General features: G+C 44.6%; 1 protein-coding gene across 1 annotated transcript; it reads right to left on the reverse strand.

The window, feature by feature from the left end:
- Nucleotides 1–3,412: 3,412 nt before the first annotated feature.
- Nucleotides 3,413–13,943, reverse strand: LOC121673487 (phosphatase and actin regulator 1-like). Its single transcript, XM_042046819.1, has 3 exons — nucleotides 13,755–13,943; nucleotides 10,407–10,483; nucleotides 3,413–8,281 (listed from the first exon to the last, which is right to left on the reverse strand). Exons 1-3 carry the CDS (start codon nucleotides 13,926–13,928, stop codon nucleotides 8,266–8,268), a joined length of 267 nt encoding a protein of 88 aa, XP_041902753.1. The 5' UTR covers nucleotides 13,929–13,943; the 3' UTR covers nucleotides 3,413–8,265.
- Between the last annotated feature and the right edge of the window lie 257 nt (nucleotides 13,944–14,200).

The following is a 14,200-nucleotide window of genomic DNA, read 5'->3' on the forward strand; positions in this document are numbered from 1 at the left end:
CAGGGCCACCTGGAGCTGGTTGCCAAGGACCAAGCATGTCCATGTGGTTTCTGTCTCCAAGGAGAGGGAGTGTAACACCTCTTTGGGCAACCTGTACTTGGTCATCCTCAGAGTAAAAAAATACTTGTTTTTCCACATAAGCAACAGCACTTTTACTTAAACATCCCATTATATGTTGGATGGATCCCCAAATGCTGCTCCACTGTAATGTCCAGCTGAAGTTTGTGTGTAGCTTTTTCAGTTCCGTGTACAAAGAAGGATCAGGAGTGTTTCTTTAATGCACAGGTCATTCATTGTGGGCTATGCTGAAGAAGGGGAACTCTCAAGGGAGTGCATGGTGGTTTAACTCCATCTTCCTTCACTGCTGGTAAGAGGCATTTGTGTGTCTCATAGTGGATCCGCTCACAAACTTAAGCTGTGGATTTACGAAGGAATCAGTTTATGCAGAAAATGCCCTGAATTCCCAATAGACTGGAAGTATGAACCTGGCTCACTTACACTCAATTTTTGGTGATTGCTCAGTTGCTCATACACCCAGTGGAACATAATGCTTTAGCTCAGAGCCCTGCTTCCCAAGAGAGCAGAATGGCACAATGGGAGCTTCCACTGCCCCAAGCATGTGATCGTCGGGGGAAAGTTGAGGCAAGACACCTCCAAAGTCCTAGCCTGGAGCGGAGTCCACTGTTTGGGAAGCCTGGGTCTGTGCCTGCAGTGATTGTCACCAGCCTGGGGTTGGTTGTGAGCAGTGGTTCTTGGACCTCTTGAACTAAACCGGTGGTGTCCAACTTGGCACTTCTAATGGGAAATCCAAGTTTGGTCCTTTATCTACTATGGACTAGTAGTTCCTAACACAGAATGTTTTGATGTTGCACATAGTTGAGCCTCCCACTGAAATCCTTGGCTAAATAAGGTGAGGAAGGGTTTATCTTTGCTATTTGTTTTCTTTTAGCTTCTATGTCATCCAGGAGGAACATGAAGACAAGTTACCTGATACTCATTTTTCCTGAGAAGCTTGAAAATGAGGTATTCTTTATTTACATAATTTCTCCTTGAATGGCTAAGTATGTAACTGCTTGCTACACACTTACTTGTTCCTTTAGACCTAGCTGGTAAGCATTGGGTTTTTTTTCTTTTTTTTTTTACTTCCGTCTGCTTTTTATTTTCCCCAGAGACAGCACTGAAGCATTTACTTTGGACAGTGAAAGCACTCCCCCTCAAGCTTTGCCCTGCCAAGTATCTTCATGTGCTTTGCAAACAAGAAAAATAAGCTTAATTTGGTCCAGTTCTTCCCTCAAGCCATACTTTCTCTCTAGAGAGGTTTAGAGTGGTGCCACATGTCTGTGCTCTCCCGTGCTGCACGCACCAGTTATTTTCCAGCTGATGTCCAAATGTGGTGGAAACTCCAGATAAGCAAAGTAATGGCAGATGTCAGAGGATGATGCTTGAAAAGTGATGAGTGATTTGAACTTTATTAAGGGGCCTGACTGCATGGAAAGAAAAGCAGGAGAGCATGGAGACAAAAGCAGCTGAAATAAAGTAATTCAGAGGCTCATAAAGTAAGAGTGACACAGCAGATTTCTGTGGACAGGAGATCACCTGGCCTCCACATGGGACAGCTTCAGCTGATGTCCTTCTGAACACCACAGCTCCCGTGGCACAAATTTACGTAAGAGCCAAGCTGTTGTTCATTCTGCCACTTGGGGGAAGAATTCCGTAAGCAGCTTTGTACCATTGGAAGGCACTGCTGGCCCGTGTGGCCTGAGGGTGGTGTTGCGCCGCCGGCACCTCGCCCTGACAGCTGCACCAGAAGCTCCCACTGCTCAGGAGCAGGGAGCTGGTTCGTCCCACACAGACCATCTCGACGGTGGGACCAGAACATGGCCATGCTGTTGTTTTCAGACTTGGTTGTCTGGGAACCTTGATCCGAGGAGTGAAGGGGAGAAATGGAGGTGAGGAAGAAGATGATGGCAAAGCAATCCATGCACCTGTGCTAAGGGACTGGGCTCTTAGCCAGGCACTGCCAAGCAGCAGAGTCTGTTTGTGCAGGTGTGTCTGTTAAATGGAGAATTCATGTTTTTCCAGCCTTCTCCATTTCCTGCCTACAGATGGCATTGGATTGCAATTTGATTGCCAGTAATTACATGGACTTCACTGAAGACACACACATCCCTTCACTTAGACTGCTTTTAAGAAATGCTTCCATTAAAACAGCGAAAACCCATCCCTTTTGTAGAGGTCTCAGTGCAAGAGATTGGACTGTGTTCTCACGTTCCCTGTACAATGTTTTCTCCCCAATATTTTTCTTGTTAAAGCACAGAAATTACCATATATAAACCACTATATACTGCTGCTATGGAAGCCATAGCTTGATGTGGGGGAAGGGGGTTTTTAGACAAAACCTACACTTTTGTTTACTTTATTTACCCAAATCTCACTGGCTAGCCACAAACTCAATGGCTGGCAGAACAGAAATGCATACAAACACACAAACAAGGATTGTGAGGTAGGTGAAAAGTTGACCAGATGGAAGCAAACCAAAAATGCTCGATAGCAGAGTTTTGATCATGTTGTGTTTCCCTATCAGCAAGGCAAAGGAACAGAATTTGGTCAGTTAAAGTAGATGGATCTTTAATTTTTGTGAAATCAGAAGCCTCTATCTGTCAGGGGAGGGGAGGTGCTCCCAGCTTCCAGTTACAGTGAGGATGCTGAGTGTCACTCATCTCCTCAGGGTCAGAATGTTTTCACCATCAGCTCCAAGCACTGAAGAGCCTCAGCAAAGCTGTCACCTTCAGTACTTAATGCAGGAGGCCAGCAAGCCTGTTGAAGGCATGTAGTTGTTCTTGTGAAGGCTTTTCCTCCTCTTTTCACTACACAGAGGCTTCAACTTGTCACAGCCTGAAACGCTGTGCAACCACTGAAGCTACTTGGGGGAAAAGGGGAACAAAAAAAAATTGTACAGGAGTATGTGATATGGATGTGCAGGAACAGCCCCTCTGCTGAACAGCAACAGCGCTTGGCTGGTGCTGCTTGGTGGCTGCACATTGGCTCTGGCAGCTGGCACTGGCAGTGCACAGCCCGCACCAGCAGCATTGTGGTGACATATGGGGTTCGGTTGTGGGGTTTTTGGATGCCTGTGTGTGTCTAGTGCAGACTGCTGGATTTGCTCTTCACTAGGGTGGTACCAGGTACCACTTCAGCAGCTGAGGTACCACTCATCCTTCCTTGCTGTGCTGAACCAGCCCAGAGATGGTGCTCAGGGCTCATCTGATCTGTCCCACCCATCTGCTTGGGAAAGTCTCCCTCTCCTGCTTTGCTCCCATGGAGGTGTGGGTGAGCCCGGCTGGTATCCTTGACTGCCTCCATGTGTTACAGTCACGGGGACAGAGGGTGATAAAATACACAGGCACTGGAATACTTTTTTTTAAATGAATTTTTTTAAGAAACTGCATACATCAGAGACAAACAATAATTTAAATACCATGCAGTTTCAGTATGTACAAAAACTAGGACATAGAGATCCAGTTTAATTTTTTCTAGTTATTTACATCATTTTCATACAGCCATAATCTGTTAAATTACAATACTGGAAGAGCACGATTGACAGCCACCACACTCACTCCTATACAAAGACAAACTATATACATACACTTGGATATCAACTGGAAAATGCAACTGGTGCAGGAGTAACTGGGACACACAGGAACACAGGAAATGTCCCCGTCACCTCCTCTTTGTTTACAGAAGTTGTTCCAAGCTCGAGCAGACTGAACACCCGGGAAAAATAATCTGTCCCCTTTTTCTTTCCTGATTTTTTTATTAGCCTAGTCATCTCCCACAGCTATTTATACAAAGTGTTTTTATTTGCAGGCACATTAGGGAGCCCCCATTCACGTGTAACTATGGGTTTCCACCTTGCCCATCTATGTTTATGAGTGCAAGCTTCACTGGGCATGTTGGAAGTGCTCCCCCCCCTCTCTTGGTTTATAGTGTTTGCACTGCACAGGTGGTGCTGTAGGAATAAGGAAGAGTAAGTTTGGTGAGTAGTTGCAGTGACGACAGAATGCAATGGTTATACGTGTATTAGGATGAGATATATTTGTGTAATGGGCTCACTGAATGGTTTAACATAAAATAGCTGAAAGTCTATTACGTTATTTCCCCCGCCTCTTCCTCCTCTTCTGATAATACCCAGAGTGTTCACTAGGAATTGCCTAGACACGAAAGTTGGCCTGAGCGCCTTCCCAGCAAACCTGCAGCCTGAAACTTCTTCACCCTGCAAGTACCTACCCAGTGGGGTGTAGGATGGGCAAAAGCCACAATGACCACATTCCCTCTGAGTCAGAATTGTGTCAACAGGCCCCTGCAACCCTCTGCTGGTGAAGGTGTGGGTAGGAGGGTGATGTCACTATTGGGATTCCTAACTGTCACTTTTCCCAAACAATCAAAACTTTTTTGTCCAGATGCTTAGGAATTGCTTTTTCAATCCCCATCATCTCCCCAGCCACCCCTTACTCCCCATTTCCTCTTCATTATTCCACGGGCTGCTGAACAGATGTCAAAACACTTGCACATTTTAAGTATTCAGGATTAGGTAGATTATAACAAAAACGCTTCTATTCCTTGACTTTAGATTATTGTCTCTGGAGACGGATGACTGGAAGAGCCATTTTTGTTCCGCTTTGATTTTTCCGTTCTCTAAACCGGCTGTAATTTCTTTATTACCTATTAATCTCCTCCCAATCAGAATGAGGATGACTCTGCTAACAGAGTCTTAGCAGGAATGTCATCATTACATCCTACACATAATCCAGGTCAAAGGGAGAGAAATCATGACTGTTTGTTGTTTGGTTTTTTCTTTACCCCCAACAGAATCACAGCTCCTTTGCCATGGCAGAGATGGCTTTCACAGATGTGAAAACAATTCTCAAGAAACAAGATTTATAAAAAAAGGGACCAGCAGTTCTCCAGTCTGTGTGCAACTTCCCATGGATTCCAGAGGTGGGTGTGCACACTGAGGATATGCTGCAGTGTTCAGGCCCTGAAAGGCTGTTGTGGAATGCCTTGATGAAGGTTAACTTTGCAAACTGCCCAGACCCATTGAAGCTAAAAGCAGATGAAGCATCAGTTTGGTGATACTTACTACAGTGCCAAACACCTTGTATGGCTTCTTTCTCTTCCCCTTCCCCCTTTTCAGGAATAAACTCTATTTGCAACTAGGGAAAAATATGGCAATTCTTCCACTTGTGTCCTGGTGTCTGCTCAGCCAGGAGTTAATTAAAAACAACCCCAAAGAATTAAGAAAAAAAAAGCATGGCTGCATGGAGCTGCCCTGGGGACAGCACAAATCATGGGGCAAGGCTGAATGTGGCAACTTGCTGAGTGGTCAGCAAGGACCTGCCATAGGCTCATCTGGATGAAGGTGCTGGGGAATGTTTGGCCATCACCCAGGACTCGGATGTTACGTGTCTCAACCAGTGTTTGAGGGTTTATTTTTGGGTGCCAGACTGGGAGTGTGGGCACTGCTTGGAGCTGTGCCCATGAGGGACGGTGGCAGTGCCCAGGCTGACCATTCCCCTGGGGATTCCGGCACTAACAATGGACAGCAACAGCCTGTGACTTCCACCTCCCTCGTCTTAATTTTATTAATAAAAATCCAACAACCCCTCACCTTTCCCTCCCACTAGCCTACCAAGTCCTGTGATTTCTGTCACCACTGCTCCTTAAATGGTGTCCCTTCCATTTCACAGTGATCCTCTAAGCTAGCAATGCCAGGGCAGATGTGAGATCCATGCTGGGAACACAAGGATTTGTTGTTCTTCAGAACAGCTCTGTTGCAGAGCCCTTTGCTAGTGCAAGGTCTGCGCAGTCAAAAGCATAAAGGTTTTTTTCCCCTTTCTTAAAGCTCTGATGCATTCTTGTAACTTGTGTGCATATGTATGTGAATGAACTTATGAACAGGAACCCAAGGTTTTCATGAAGATAACCCCAAAGCCGTGTATTCCTGGCTGGTACGTTAAGTGCTCTGCCTCTGCTGCACTGAGCTGATAACACTGCACATTGAAGGCTTCCACTACTGACGAACTTCTATCTAAAGCAAGTGTGAGCTGGTGATACAGGGATCAATCACGGTGTGTTTCCTTAGAAATCATCACCCAGTCTGGGAAGCACCAGAAACCACCTGGTTTTTACTTTCCTTTGATCTTCCATCCTCCAACAGCCAATCCTCATTTAATAGCTAATAATCCATAGCATTGTAAGGATGGCCATGGATGAGAATGAAAAGCTTTTGCTTGTCTCTGATGGAGAGCCAATCTGCGAGGCACTGAGTGCCACCACCAAGTGTAGATGGAGGGCGTCACCCTCGCTGCCAGCGCTGTTGGGGCAGGCTGGGTGCTAGAGCCACTCCATGGGCTACATGCAGGTTCTTTGGCTGTACTCCTGCATCCAGAGGAGTGAGATGAGGCCTGAGAAGAGGCAGGAGTGTTGGCACTACACTGCACTGGCCATTAAATGCTCAAGTGTGAGAGGCTTTTCAGCCCGCAATCAGTGAAGGGCGGTGTTAGCATGGCACGGGGGGAGCTGGACAGGGAGCACAAAAGAGAGGATAGATACATGGAAGACAGTGAGAAACGAAAAATCAGTTAAAGAATAACAGAAATAACAATTCTGTAGTAAAAAACTTTGGCCTCTCTGTTCACACTGTCAAAGGAAAATAGCCATTGTGGAAGAAAAGGTGTCCTGAAGTAATAATCTGGAACTTCTTACAGTAATGTTGCTACAGTGCTTTTGGCCACCATCCCAAAACATGGCATAATAATGTCTTGTAAGAGCTTGCAAGGAATCCTGACAATGTTTGCCCCAGCTTGCTGGCATTATACTAGTTAAGGACTTAATTCTGGAAGGGGATGGCCTAAGTTCAGGAAAGCACTTAACTGTGTTCAGGTTCCAGTAAGCCTGTCAGACATTCTTGAAAGCAGTGAGGCTGTGTGTGCTTCCTTACTGTAGAGCACACGCTTATGTTGGCAAGTAAACCAGGCCCAGAGCGACCAGCTCTCCAAGCTCTGCTTGGTCAGTTTGTGTGTTAAACCACTATAAGAAAAATAAATTAAAACCAATAAATTCAGAACACCTCTGAATTACTGTCCTTATGCCTCAGCTGTGGGTACCAGTGACAAGTCCCACCATCCATAAGAATGCCCCAGACTCCTTTTGTTAGGCCAGGTAACACGCTTTGTCATGCTTTGCTCAGTGTGAGTTTAGGATCAGTTCTTTAGACACCTGATACAGAGATGGTAGATATCCTTCATGGAACCTCCAGCCCCTCCAGTTGCGTGTCCCTCTGCAAAGCTGGAGGGGAATCCCAGCCTTTCCTGCTGCCAGGGGCACGTTGGCTCTCACACAGTCACAAGGTTTGGGTGTAAGACAAACTACAAGCGGAGCAGATGCCATGCAGTGACCCTGAAGAGATGGGTTTTTGCTTGCTGGTCCTCAACGTTCTTGTCACTTACTGCTAATGGGCTCACAACTGGGTTTAGAAAATTATACTTCAAAGAGTTGGAAAACAAACAGTTGCTAGAACTGAAGCAGCCTTCAGTAGGGAGTCCTGCTCTTTAGAGGTGATAATTTTTTCTGCTTGGATGCTGAACAATGTCTACTGATTGGCTGTAAACTTCTCCAGGGAAATAAATGCTTTTCTAGTCAGATGATATTCACAGACCGGCTGGCCCACGGAATAGTTTCGCTCCTTCACCATCCTCATAAGGTGCTCTCAGCTTGAAAGGAGTGTTTGATGTAAGTGCTTTAGTGCCATAGGGGCTCACCTTTTGGAGACTTCACCCAGGCCAAGTGATTCCCTAAACACCATTTCAGGACTCTCTAGAATTGATGACAGAGGCTTGTCAGGATGAGGGGTGCCTGAAGACAACAATGGTTGCATCACCAGCTGGGCTTGAACATGTATGGCAAATCCACATGCCGGGAAAGTCCTATACATAGATGCCAAGTCTTGGCATGATTCCCACCAGGGGTATTTTCTGTTACTGAAGCTTGAACCAGCAGGTCTGATGATGCTGCAGTACTCATCACATGTAAATACAATTCTCCTTTTCTTTAATATTTATTTTTCTACTCTTTTTTTTTTTTTTTTTAAAAAGGCAGTTCGGAAGATTTACATTGTACGTAACAGGGAAGTGAATAATACCAGCACTTATGGTTCCTTTTAGCTATGTTTTGAAGATGGCATAGTAGTCAGGTAGAATTGATCTGCTACGGTCTGTGAAACCTGAAACGCAAGGGGAAAAAAAAAAGAGAAACAGTAAGATAATATCCTCACATATATATTGCACATAAAAACATTGGAGAACTAATTGCTACAGTGACACCATTAGACAGTTCAATTCCTGCAGCACTGACATCAGCCATGCTGGCAAGAGGACCCAAAGGAGACAGACACTCACACTTCCTTGGTCCTTGCCAGACTCACAGTTCATAGGCATAAGCTGTTTGCACCAAAATCTACCAGAGACATTCATACACTTTGGGTCCATCCTATGGGATCCCTGAGTGGGTGACAGCAGATCAGCTCACCCTCTTTCAGGCCATGCAAAGCCTGATTCTACAAAAATTGTCTGGTTTAGACAAACCTTATGCTATTCTGCCAGAAAGATTTACATACAGTTTAACTGTGATTATTCCTTCATGTTAGAGGCTAAAGAGACAAATGGAGCTAAAATGGCCACCCTTCCTGCAAGGCACCCTGTGTCAGAAGGCCTGGGTTTGTCAGATCTGCAAATACTTTTTCTAAGCTTTGATTTTTCAGTCTATTATGAATTAATTAATGAGTCCCACTAGTAAAGTGACACTCATTCTTTGCTCATGCCACTGCTTAATGACATGAAGAGCTCATTACCTTGCTAATGACTCTATAATGGTGATATATCTAAGTTTATTTAAGGGAATTACTCTCTTTTGTTTAAGCATGCTTCCTTCAAGTGCGTATTTCCCCAAGCCACTTGTCTAACCAGTAAGTCCTACTGTTCTTCAGGCAAACCCTTATTCCAGTGTCTGTTATATGAGCTATGGCTCTCTGTATGCCTGGCCCAGACTTACTGAGTCCAAGCTGCTCAGTGGCTTTCAGATACAAACTTTAAAGGGTCACTGCTCACTCTGGAAGAGAAGGGAAATACTGCGCAGAAACCTGTGAAAGCCAAGCAGATGGACAGACTTCTGGAAAACTAAACCAGTCTGTAGGTTGCAGAATGCTAAAGGCTTCATGGAATTCAACAGAACCCTCAATGGAGCTTGACTACTTGTAGCAACACCCCCTTTAAAACAGCCTCATCCTTTCTACATTTGTCACCTCGCCCTGGAGGAGCCAAATGTCCTTCAAAGGCTCAGTCACCAGGGTCAGCAGATCTAGGCCAATTGTACATCCTAAGGCTTCTCCCAGACCTTGTGGCTCAGGAGCAGCTGGCTTGTCTCTAACAGCACTCTGTCTCTACAACCCCCAGTGCTAGCATCCTAGCACATGCTAGGATGGAGATGGGAGATCGTTTCTGCAAGGTAATATATGCATAATACATGTGGTGAATTTTAATATAATTATTAATTTATACACATAAAAATCCCCTAATACAAAATTAATTTTGCCTTAAGCTTTTCTGTATTTTTCCTAAAAGTACCGACTGCATTTTTCATGAGCACTGAGCTTATGAACACATTAATACAAGGGCAGCTCCAGTTTTGCACCAGATCTCACTGTCACTTGTCTTCAGTACCCCACACTTGTCTTTAAAGTCTAAAGTATTGATTTGCTAAGGCCTGACTTCAGCCCTAGCCTGTCAGAGAGGAAGGTGGTTGGTTTGGGCTCATGGACAATTAATTCAGTCTCCACCTTTAAAAAAAGCCCAAGGTGTAAATAATAGTGCCTCTCTTACAGGGTGGATCTCGCTGTGCCCCACTGTGTCACCCATGGTCAGACATGGAGAACAAGACTGAGAGATCTGTGGGTGGGAACTGCGTGGTGTGGAACAGCGGCACACTCGGCAGGGCTTAGCGTGCGCTCGTTCAGACTTTGCTACGTGCTCCACAAGGGTTCCCTGTCCTCCTTCAGACACCAACACTTTTTTTAAACTTTTGTTCTCAGAAGAGCAGACATGCAGCATGATGATTTTAAAAAAAAAAAAGGTTATACTTCATTAAACGGCACGTGCCTGCATAATGCCACATAATGGGGCAGCATGTGTTCGTCTGTGTGAGTTGCTTTTACAGCCTGTAATTCTAAATGTTGTCTAGACCTCATGGTGTGTTCAGTGCATGTTGGAGAAACAGCTGCTGGCTTTGTTTTTTTTTTTTTTGAAAACAGCAGTATTCATTTACAGTCTTAAAAAATTAATCTCCCAGCTTACCTTGTTAGATGCCTACTTAATTCATGAACTTCCATTTCAGAGCTTTTAAATTCATTAAGCTCTTTTCGAATGGCTGCCTGCAAAGGACAAATAAACTCATAAATGTATAAATGAGAGAGATCAAAATAAGTTCACTTTGTTCTCAAAACAGTATATTAAAAGTAAAGCAGATAGATAACATCAGAGAGACAAACAAAGACTTTAAAATGTGAAAAGGAACAGAGATAAGCATGTTCTAAACCACATAAAGGGAAGAGAGATGCTTCAGTGGAATGGCTCAATTTGAAAACATATCACAGACAATGCAGGTACAGAACCCAATTCTGGCTTATTATGTAAACCTTTACATATACAAAATCCAAATTAGTGCAAGCACGAGAAAAAAACCTGTGCACTGCAGTTTGTGAAACACTGTGATCTAGACTGGGCCCAGATCCTGACAGACTTATGTTTGAGATGTCTTCTGCCTCTGTTGGTGCTGAATTTCCTCGGGTGAAATTACCTAAAGCGACTCATCTTACTTGGGAAGGGAAGAGGGATACCTGACTCCCTGCCCTCTACTCTGCCTCGAGCTGTGCCCCTCTGCCCTGCTCCTCCCTTCTGACCCAGCTGTGCTATTTATTGAACTGATTCAACAAATTAACCCAGCAGAAAACCTGCCATGATGTGGGGGTATTCAGCCTCTGTGGCTTGTCTGTGAGGGAAAAGCAAACCAGGGGCACTGGCAGGAAGAGAATTATTGAGGAATAAATAAAACAGAGGGTGTGACTTGGAGGGACTCAGCTGCATGGTAGAGATGGTGCTCAGCACAAATGGCTCAAGTCTCAGGCCCAAAGTCAAGACCTCTGACAGCACTGTGATATTTGTAGCTCATGAATGATTTCACTGTGAGCATTTGGAGGGGATGTGCAAGGTGTCTGTTGCGGCGAAACGCTCCCATGGGTCCAAGGTGTGTGCACTGCCTTTCTGTGTGATGCTGAAAACATCAACATCAGAGGTGGAAAGGGGGTGTTCCAGTAAGTGGTATTTGTGTCTGTCAGGAATTTTTCTCAGTGAAGGAAATCTAAACCAGTATGAGCAGCATGAGCCCAAAACAGGACTTTTGCAACAGCCACTGATTTGGTCACCAACTACCTTTGCTTTGACAAGCCCTAAGTGGTGGATTTTGCAAGTATTTTTCTACAGAAAAGACCCTTTCTGCTCCTTCTGCACAGCTTTGGTTTCTTATTTCCCTTAGAAGTGCCTGTCAGGTGCTGCCTCATCCATCAGGACGGAGTGATGGCTATGCAGCAGCTCCAGGGCTGCCTTCAGCAGACCAATCTGCTACTGAAGTGACTGCGAAGGAGGCCACAGGTGCTGCTGACTCCTACAGGGACTGAGATCTATTACCCCTCCCTCCTTTGTCTGTTGGAGAGATGCAAAAATGTCCTTTTCCTTCTCCCAAGAGTCAGACCTGCTAAAGACAAACTCTTGATTGAAGGCAGTTCCCTTCACGCAGCACACAAAGCAAGATTTACTGGCAAACAGAAAAGCCCAGATTTTATTGCTAAAATCTGTTTTTGCAATAAATCTGGCCTGTGCTGACCAGTGAAGACAGCTATTGAATCACAGCTCTGGAAGAAAATAATCCTATATAGGATGATGCAGCTTTGTTTCAATCTGTCTGGCTATTTTTTCCAACAGTGGACATAGTGTTGAGGAAAAGCAGGTCATCTGAATGGCAGAAATCAGAATATTACCCACAAGACCCAAACAAAAACCAATCTGCTTCCTTATGCCATAAAGGGCATTAATATTAGAATGACAAACATCTCTTCTTCTGATGGTGCTTTGCTAAGAAGAGGTTAATCTGAAGGACTTAACCCTTTTCTCTGACTACTTAACTTGCACATGCATTATAAAAAAAGTGACATCAAAGCCTTAATACTAAACTCTTTACTAGGTTACATTTTATAGTGGTATTTAATGTTTGTTCTTTTCAGACACACAGGATGAGGAAGGACTTGTCTGGAAATCAAATCTCCATGTCCAGCTGAAGTTTCTCCATGCCTTTCATCCCAGACAGGGATCTCTCAAAGGCTGCAGAACCAATTGCAAGATCTATTCCCTCCCTCATCTACCAATTAAGAGAATAAAACTAAGTCAGTTCACTAATATCTTACCAAATATGGGGAGGTAAAATGAGAAAAGCTAATTTAACCCAGTATATTATGGTCTATGCACAGTCCAGAGGAAGTTTTTCTTTTTTTCAGATCAATTTATGCTACATTAACTTAACCAAAGCTAAACTAAAAAAAATCCCTCTATCAAGGAGGAGACCAATGCCACAAAACTGTACAAGTCCTTTGGTTGACTTATACAAGTATAACAGGCTGTCCTTTGTGAATAAAACCAAGAGCACCATAGATGAATGGCATGGCTGGATATTCTGCTAATTCTCTAAACATTGGACATCATGCTCTCCATTGCTGAATGAGTGAATTTCATGGCAAAGAAATAGTCAAGACTTGAACTCAGGTATCTGAAAGTCTTTAACATTAGAAGGGCATCATAGAGTGACTGTAAGATTCATGACTGAATCACTGAGCCTCATAGTCTTCGCTTCTTATAACATCCATAAAATCTTTTAGATCTTTTTCCCGAGGTCTCATTAAGACCCTCAGCATGTGACTGATATAATTTGCCAGCAATTTAATCCCTCTGCCATCAATGCCAACACCAGAGACACCATTTAGTGGAAATGTTCCACCAGTGCTCAGAGGGCAGTGCCATCAATACCAAACGTGTGTCTTCTTTTCATCTGCAGGTCTTGTGTGGTTTCAGTTCACTGCTTAAAATACTCTGTGGCAGAAATCCTGAGAAAAGGTCCCTGTTGTAACACAGTAGAGAGAAGTGACTTGGCTTTGGAGGGATGGAGGTACCTTTGCCAAATGGACCTGCTGGCATTTCCACACCCAAGCCTGTCCTGTCCTGGCATGGCCATTCTGGCACACACTCCTGTCTCACTGCTCTGCTAAGTCTTGCCAGAGCTCTCAGCTGGCAGCATAGTGTGGCAAAACCAAAACTGACAAATAACAGGGCTGTCATCAAGACCTTTCCTCAAGGGGCTTGGGATTCCTTCCCTCCCCTGGTTTCCATGCATACAGAAACCTTCTTGCCAAAGATTTATGCTTCAAACAAAGAAACAAACCTTGTGAATGGGAAAAAACCACAGGTGTGTTGGGAAGGAATGTCAGGTGGATGTTTACTCCTTGACAGCCATGGGACCTGTGAGACCCAAGGGATGCTGTTTGCCACAACATGCCCTGGCTGTTCAGGCCATGGCTCTCCCAGAGTTGCCCCACTTACTTTGTCAGCAGCTGTGAGTCGTGTCCAGGGTTTGTCCGCCCTCCTGTCGTAGTCTTGCGCGTCTGCCACTTCCACGTAGTCACTGAAGCGGATGAGGATCTTCCTCTCACGTAGCTCTTCTACTGTGGGCCTTTGACTCAGCTGCAGGTTTGAGGAAGGAGTGGGAAAAGACATCAGGACTTTGCCTTTTCCCTACAGAGTGCTGCTTGGGGATTTATTTTACTACAACTGATGTTACAGTAATAAGAGGGTTCGGACATTCCTTTGTTTTTTGTGCTTTGTTTTTATTGGCCTTTCACAGAATTGCTACCTGGGAAATGCCTCTTGTTAGAACACCTTGAATATCATCTCACCTTGCTGCCAGAGCAGCCCACTGTTCTTTGAAAAACTGAGACCCCAATTCCCAGCTGAGCTTGATCACACTTGGCAGAAACGAGATGCAAGAA

Source organism: Corvus kubaryi, unplaced genomic scaffold (assembly GCF_017639235.1).
Source record: "Corvus kubaryi isolate FWS band 111438036 unplaced genomic scaffold, C.kubaryi_AGA036_p1.0 65456, whole genome shotgun sequence".
Classification (NCBI taxonomy): domain Eukaryota; kingdom Metazoa; phylum Chordata; class Aves; order Passeriformes; family Corvidae; genus Corvus; species Corvus kubaryi.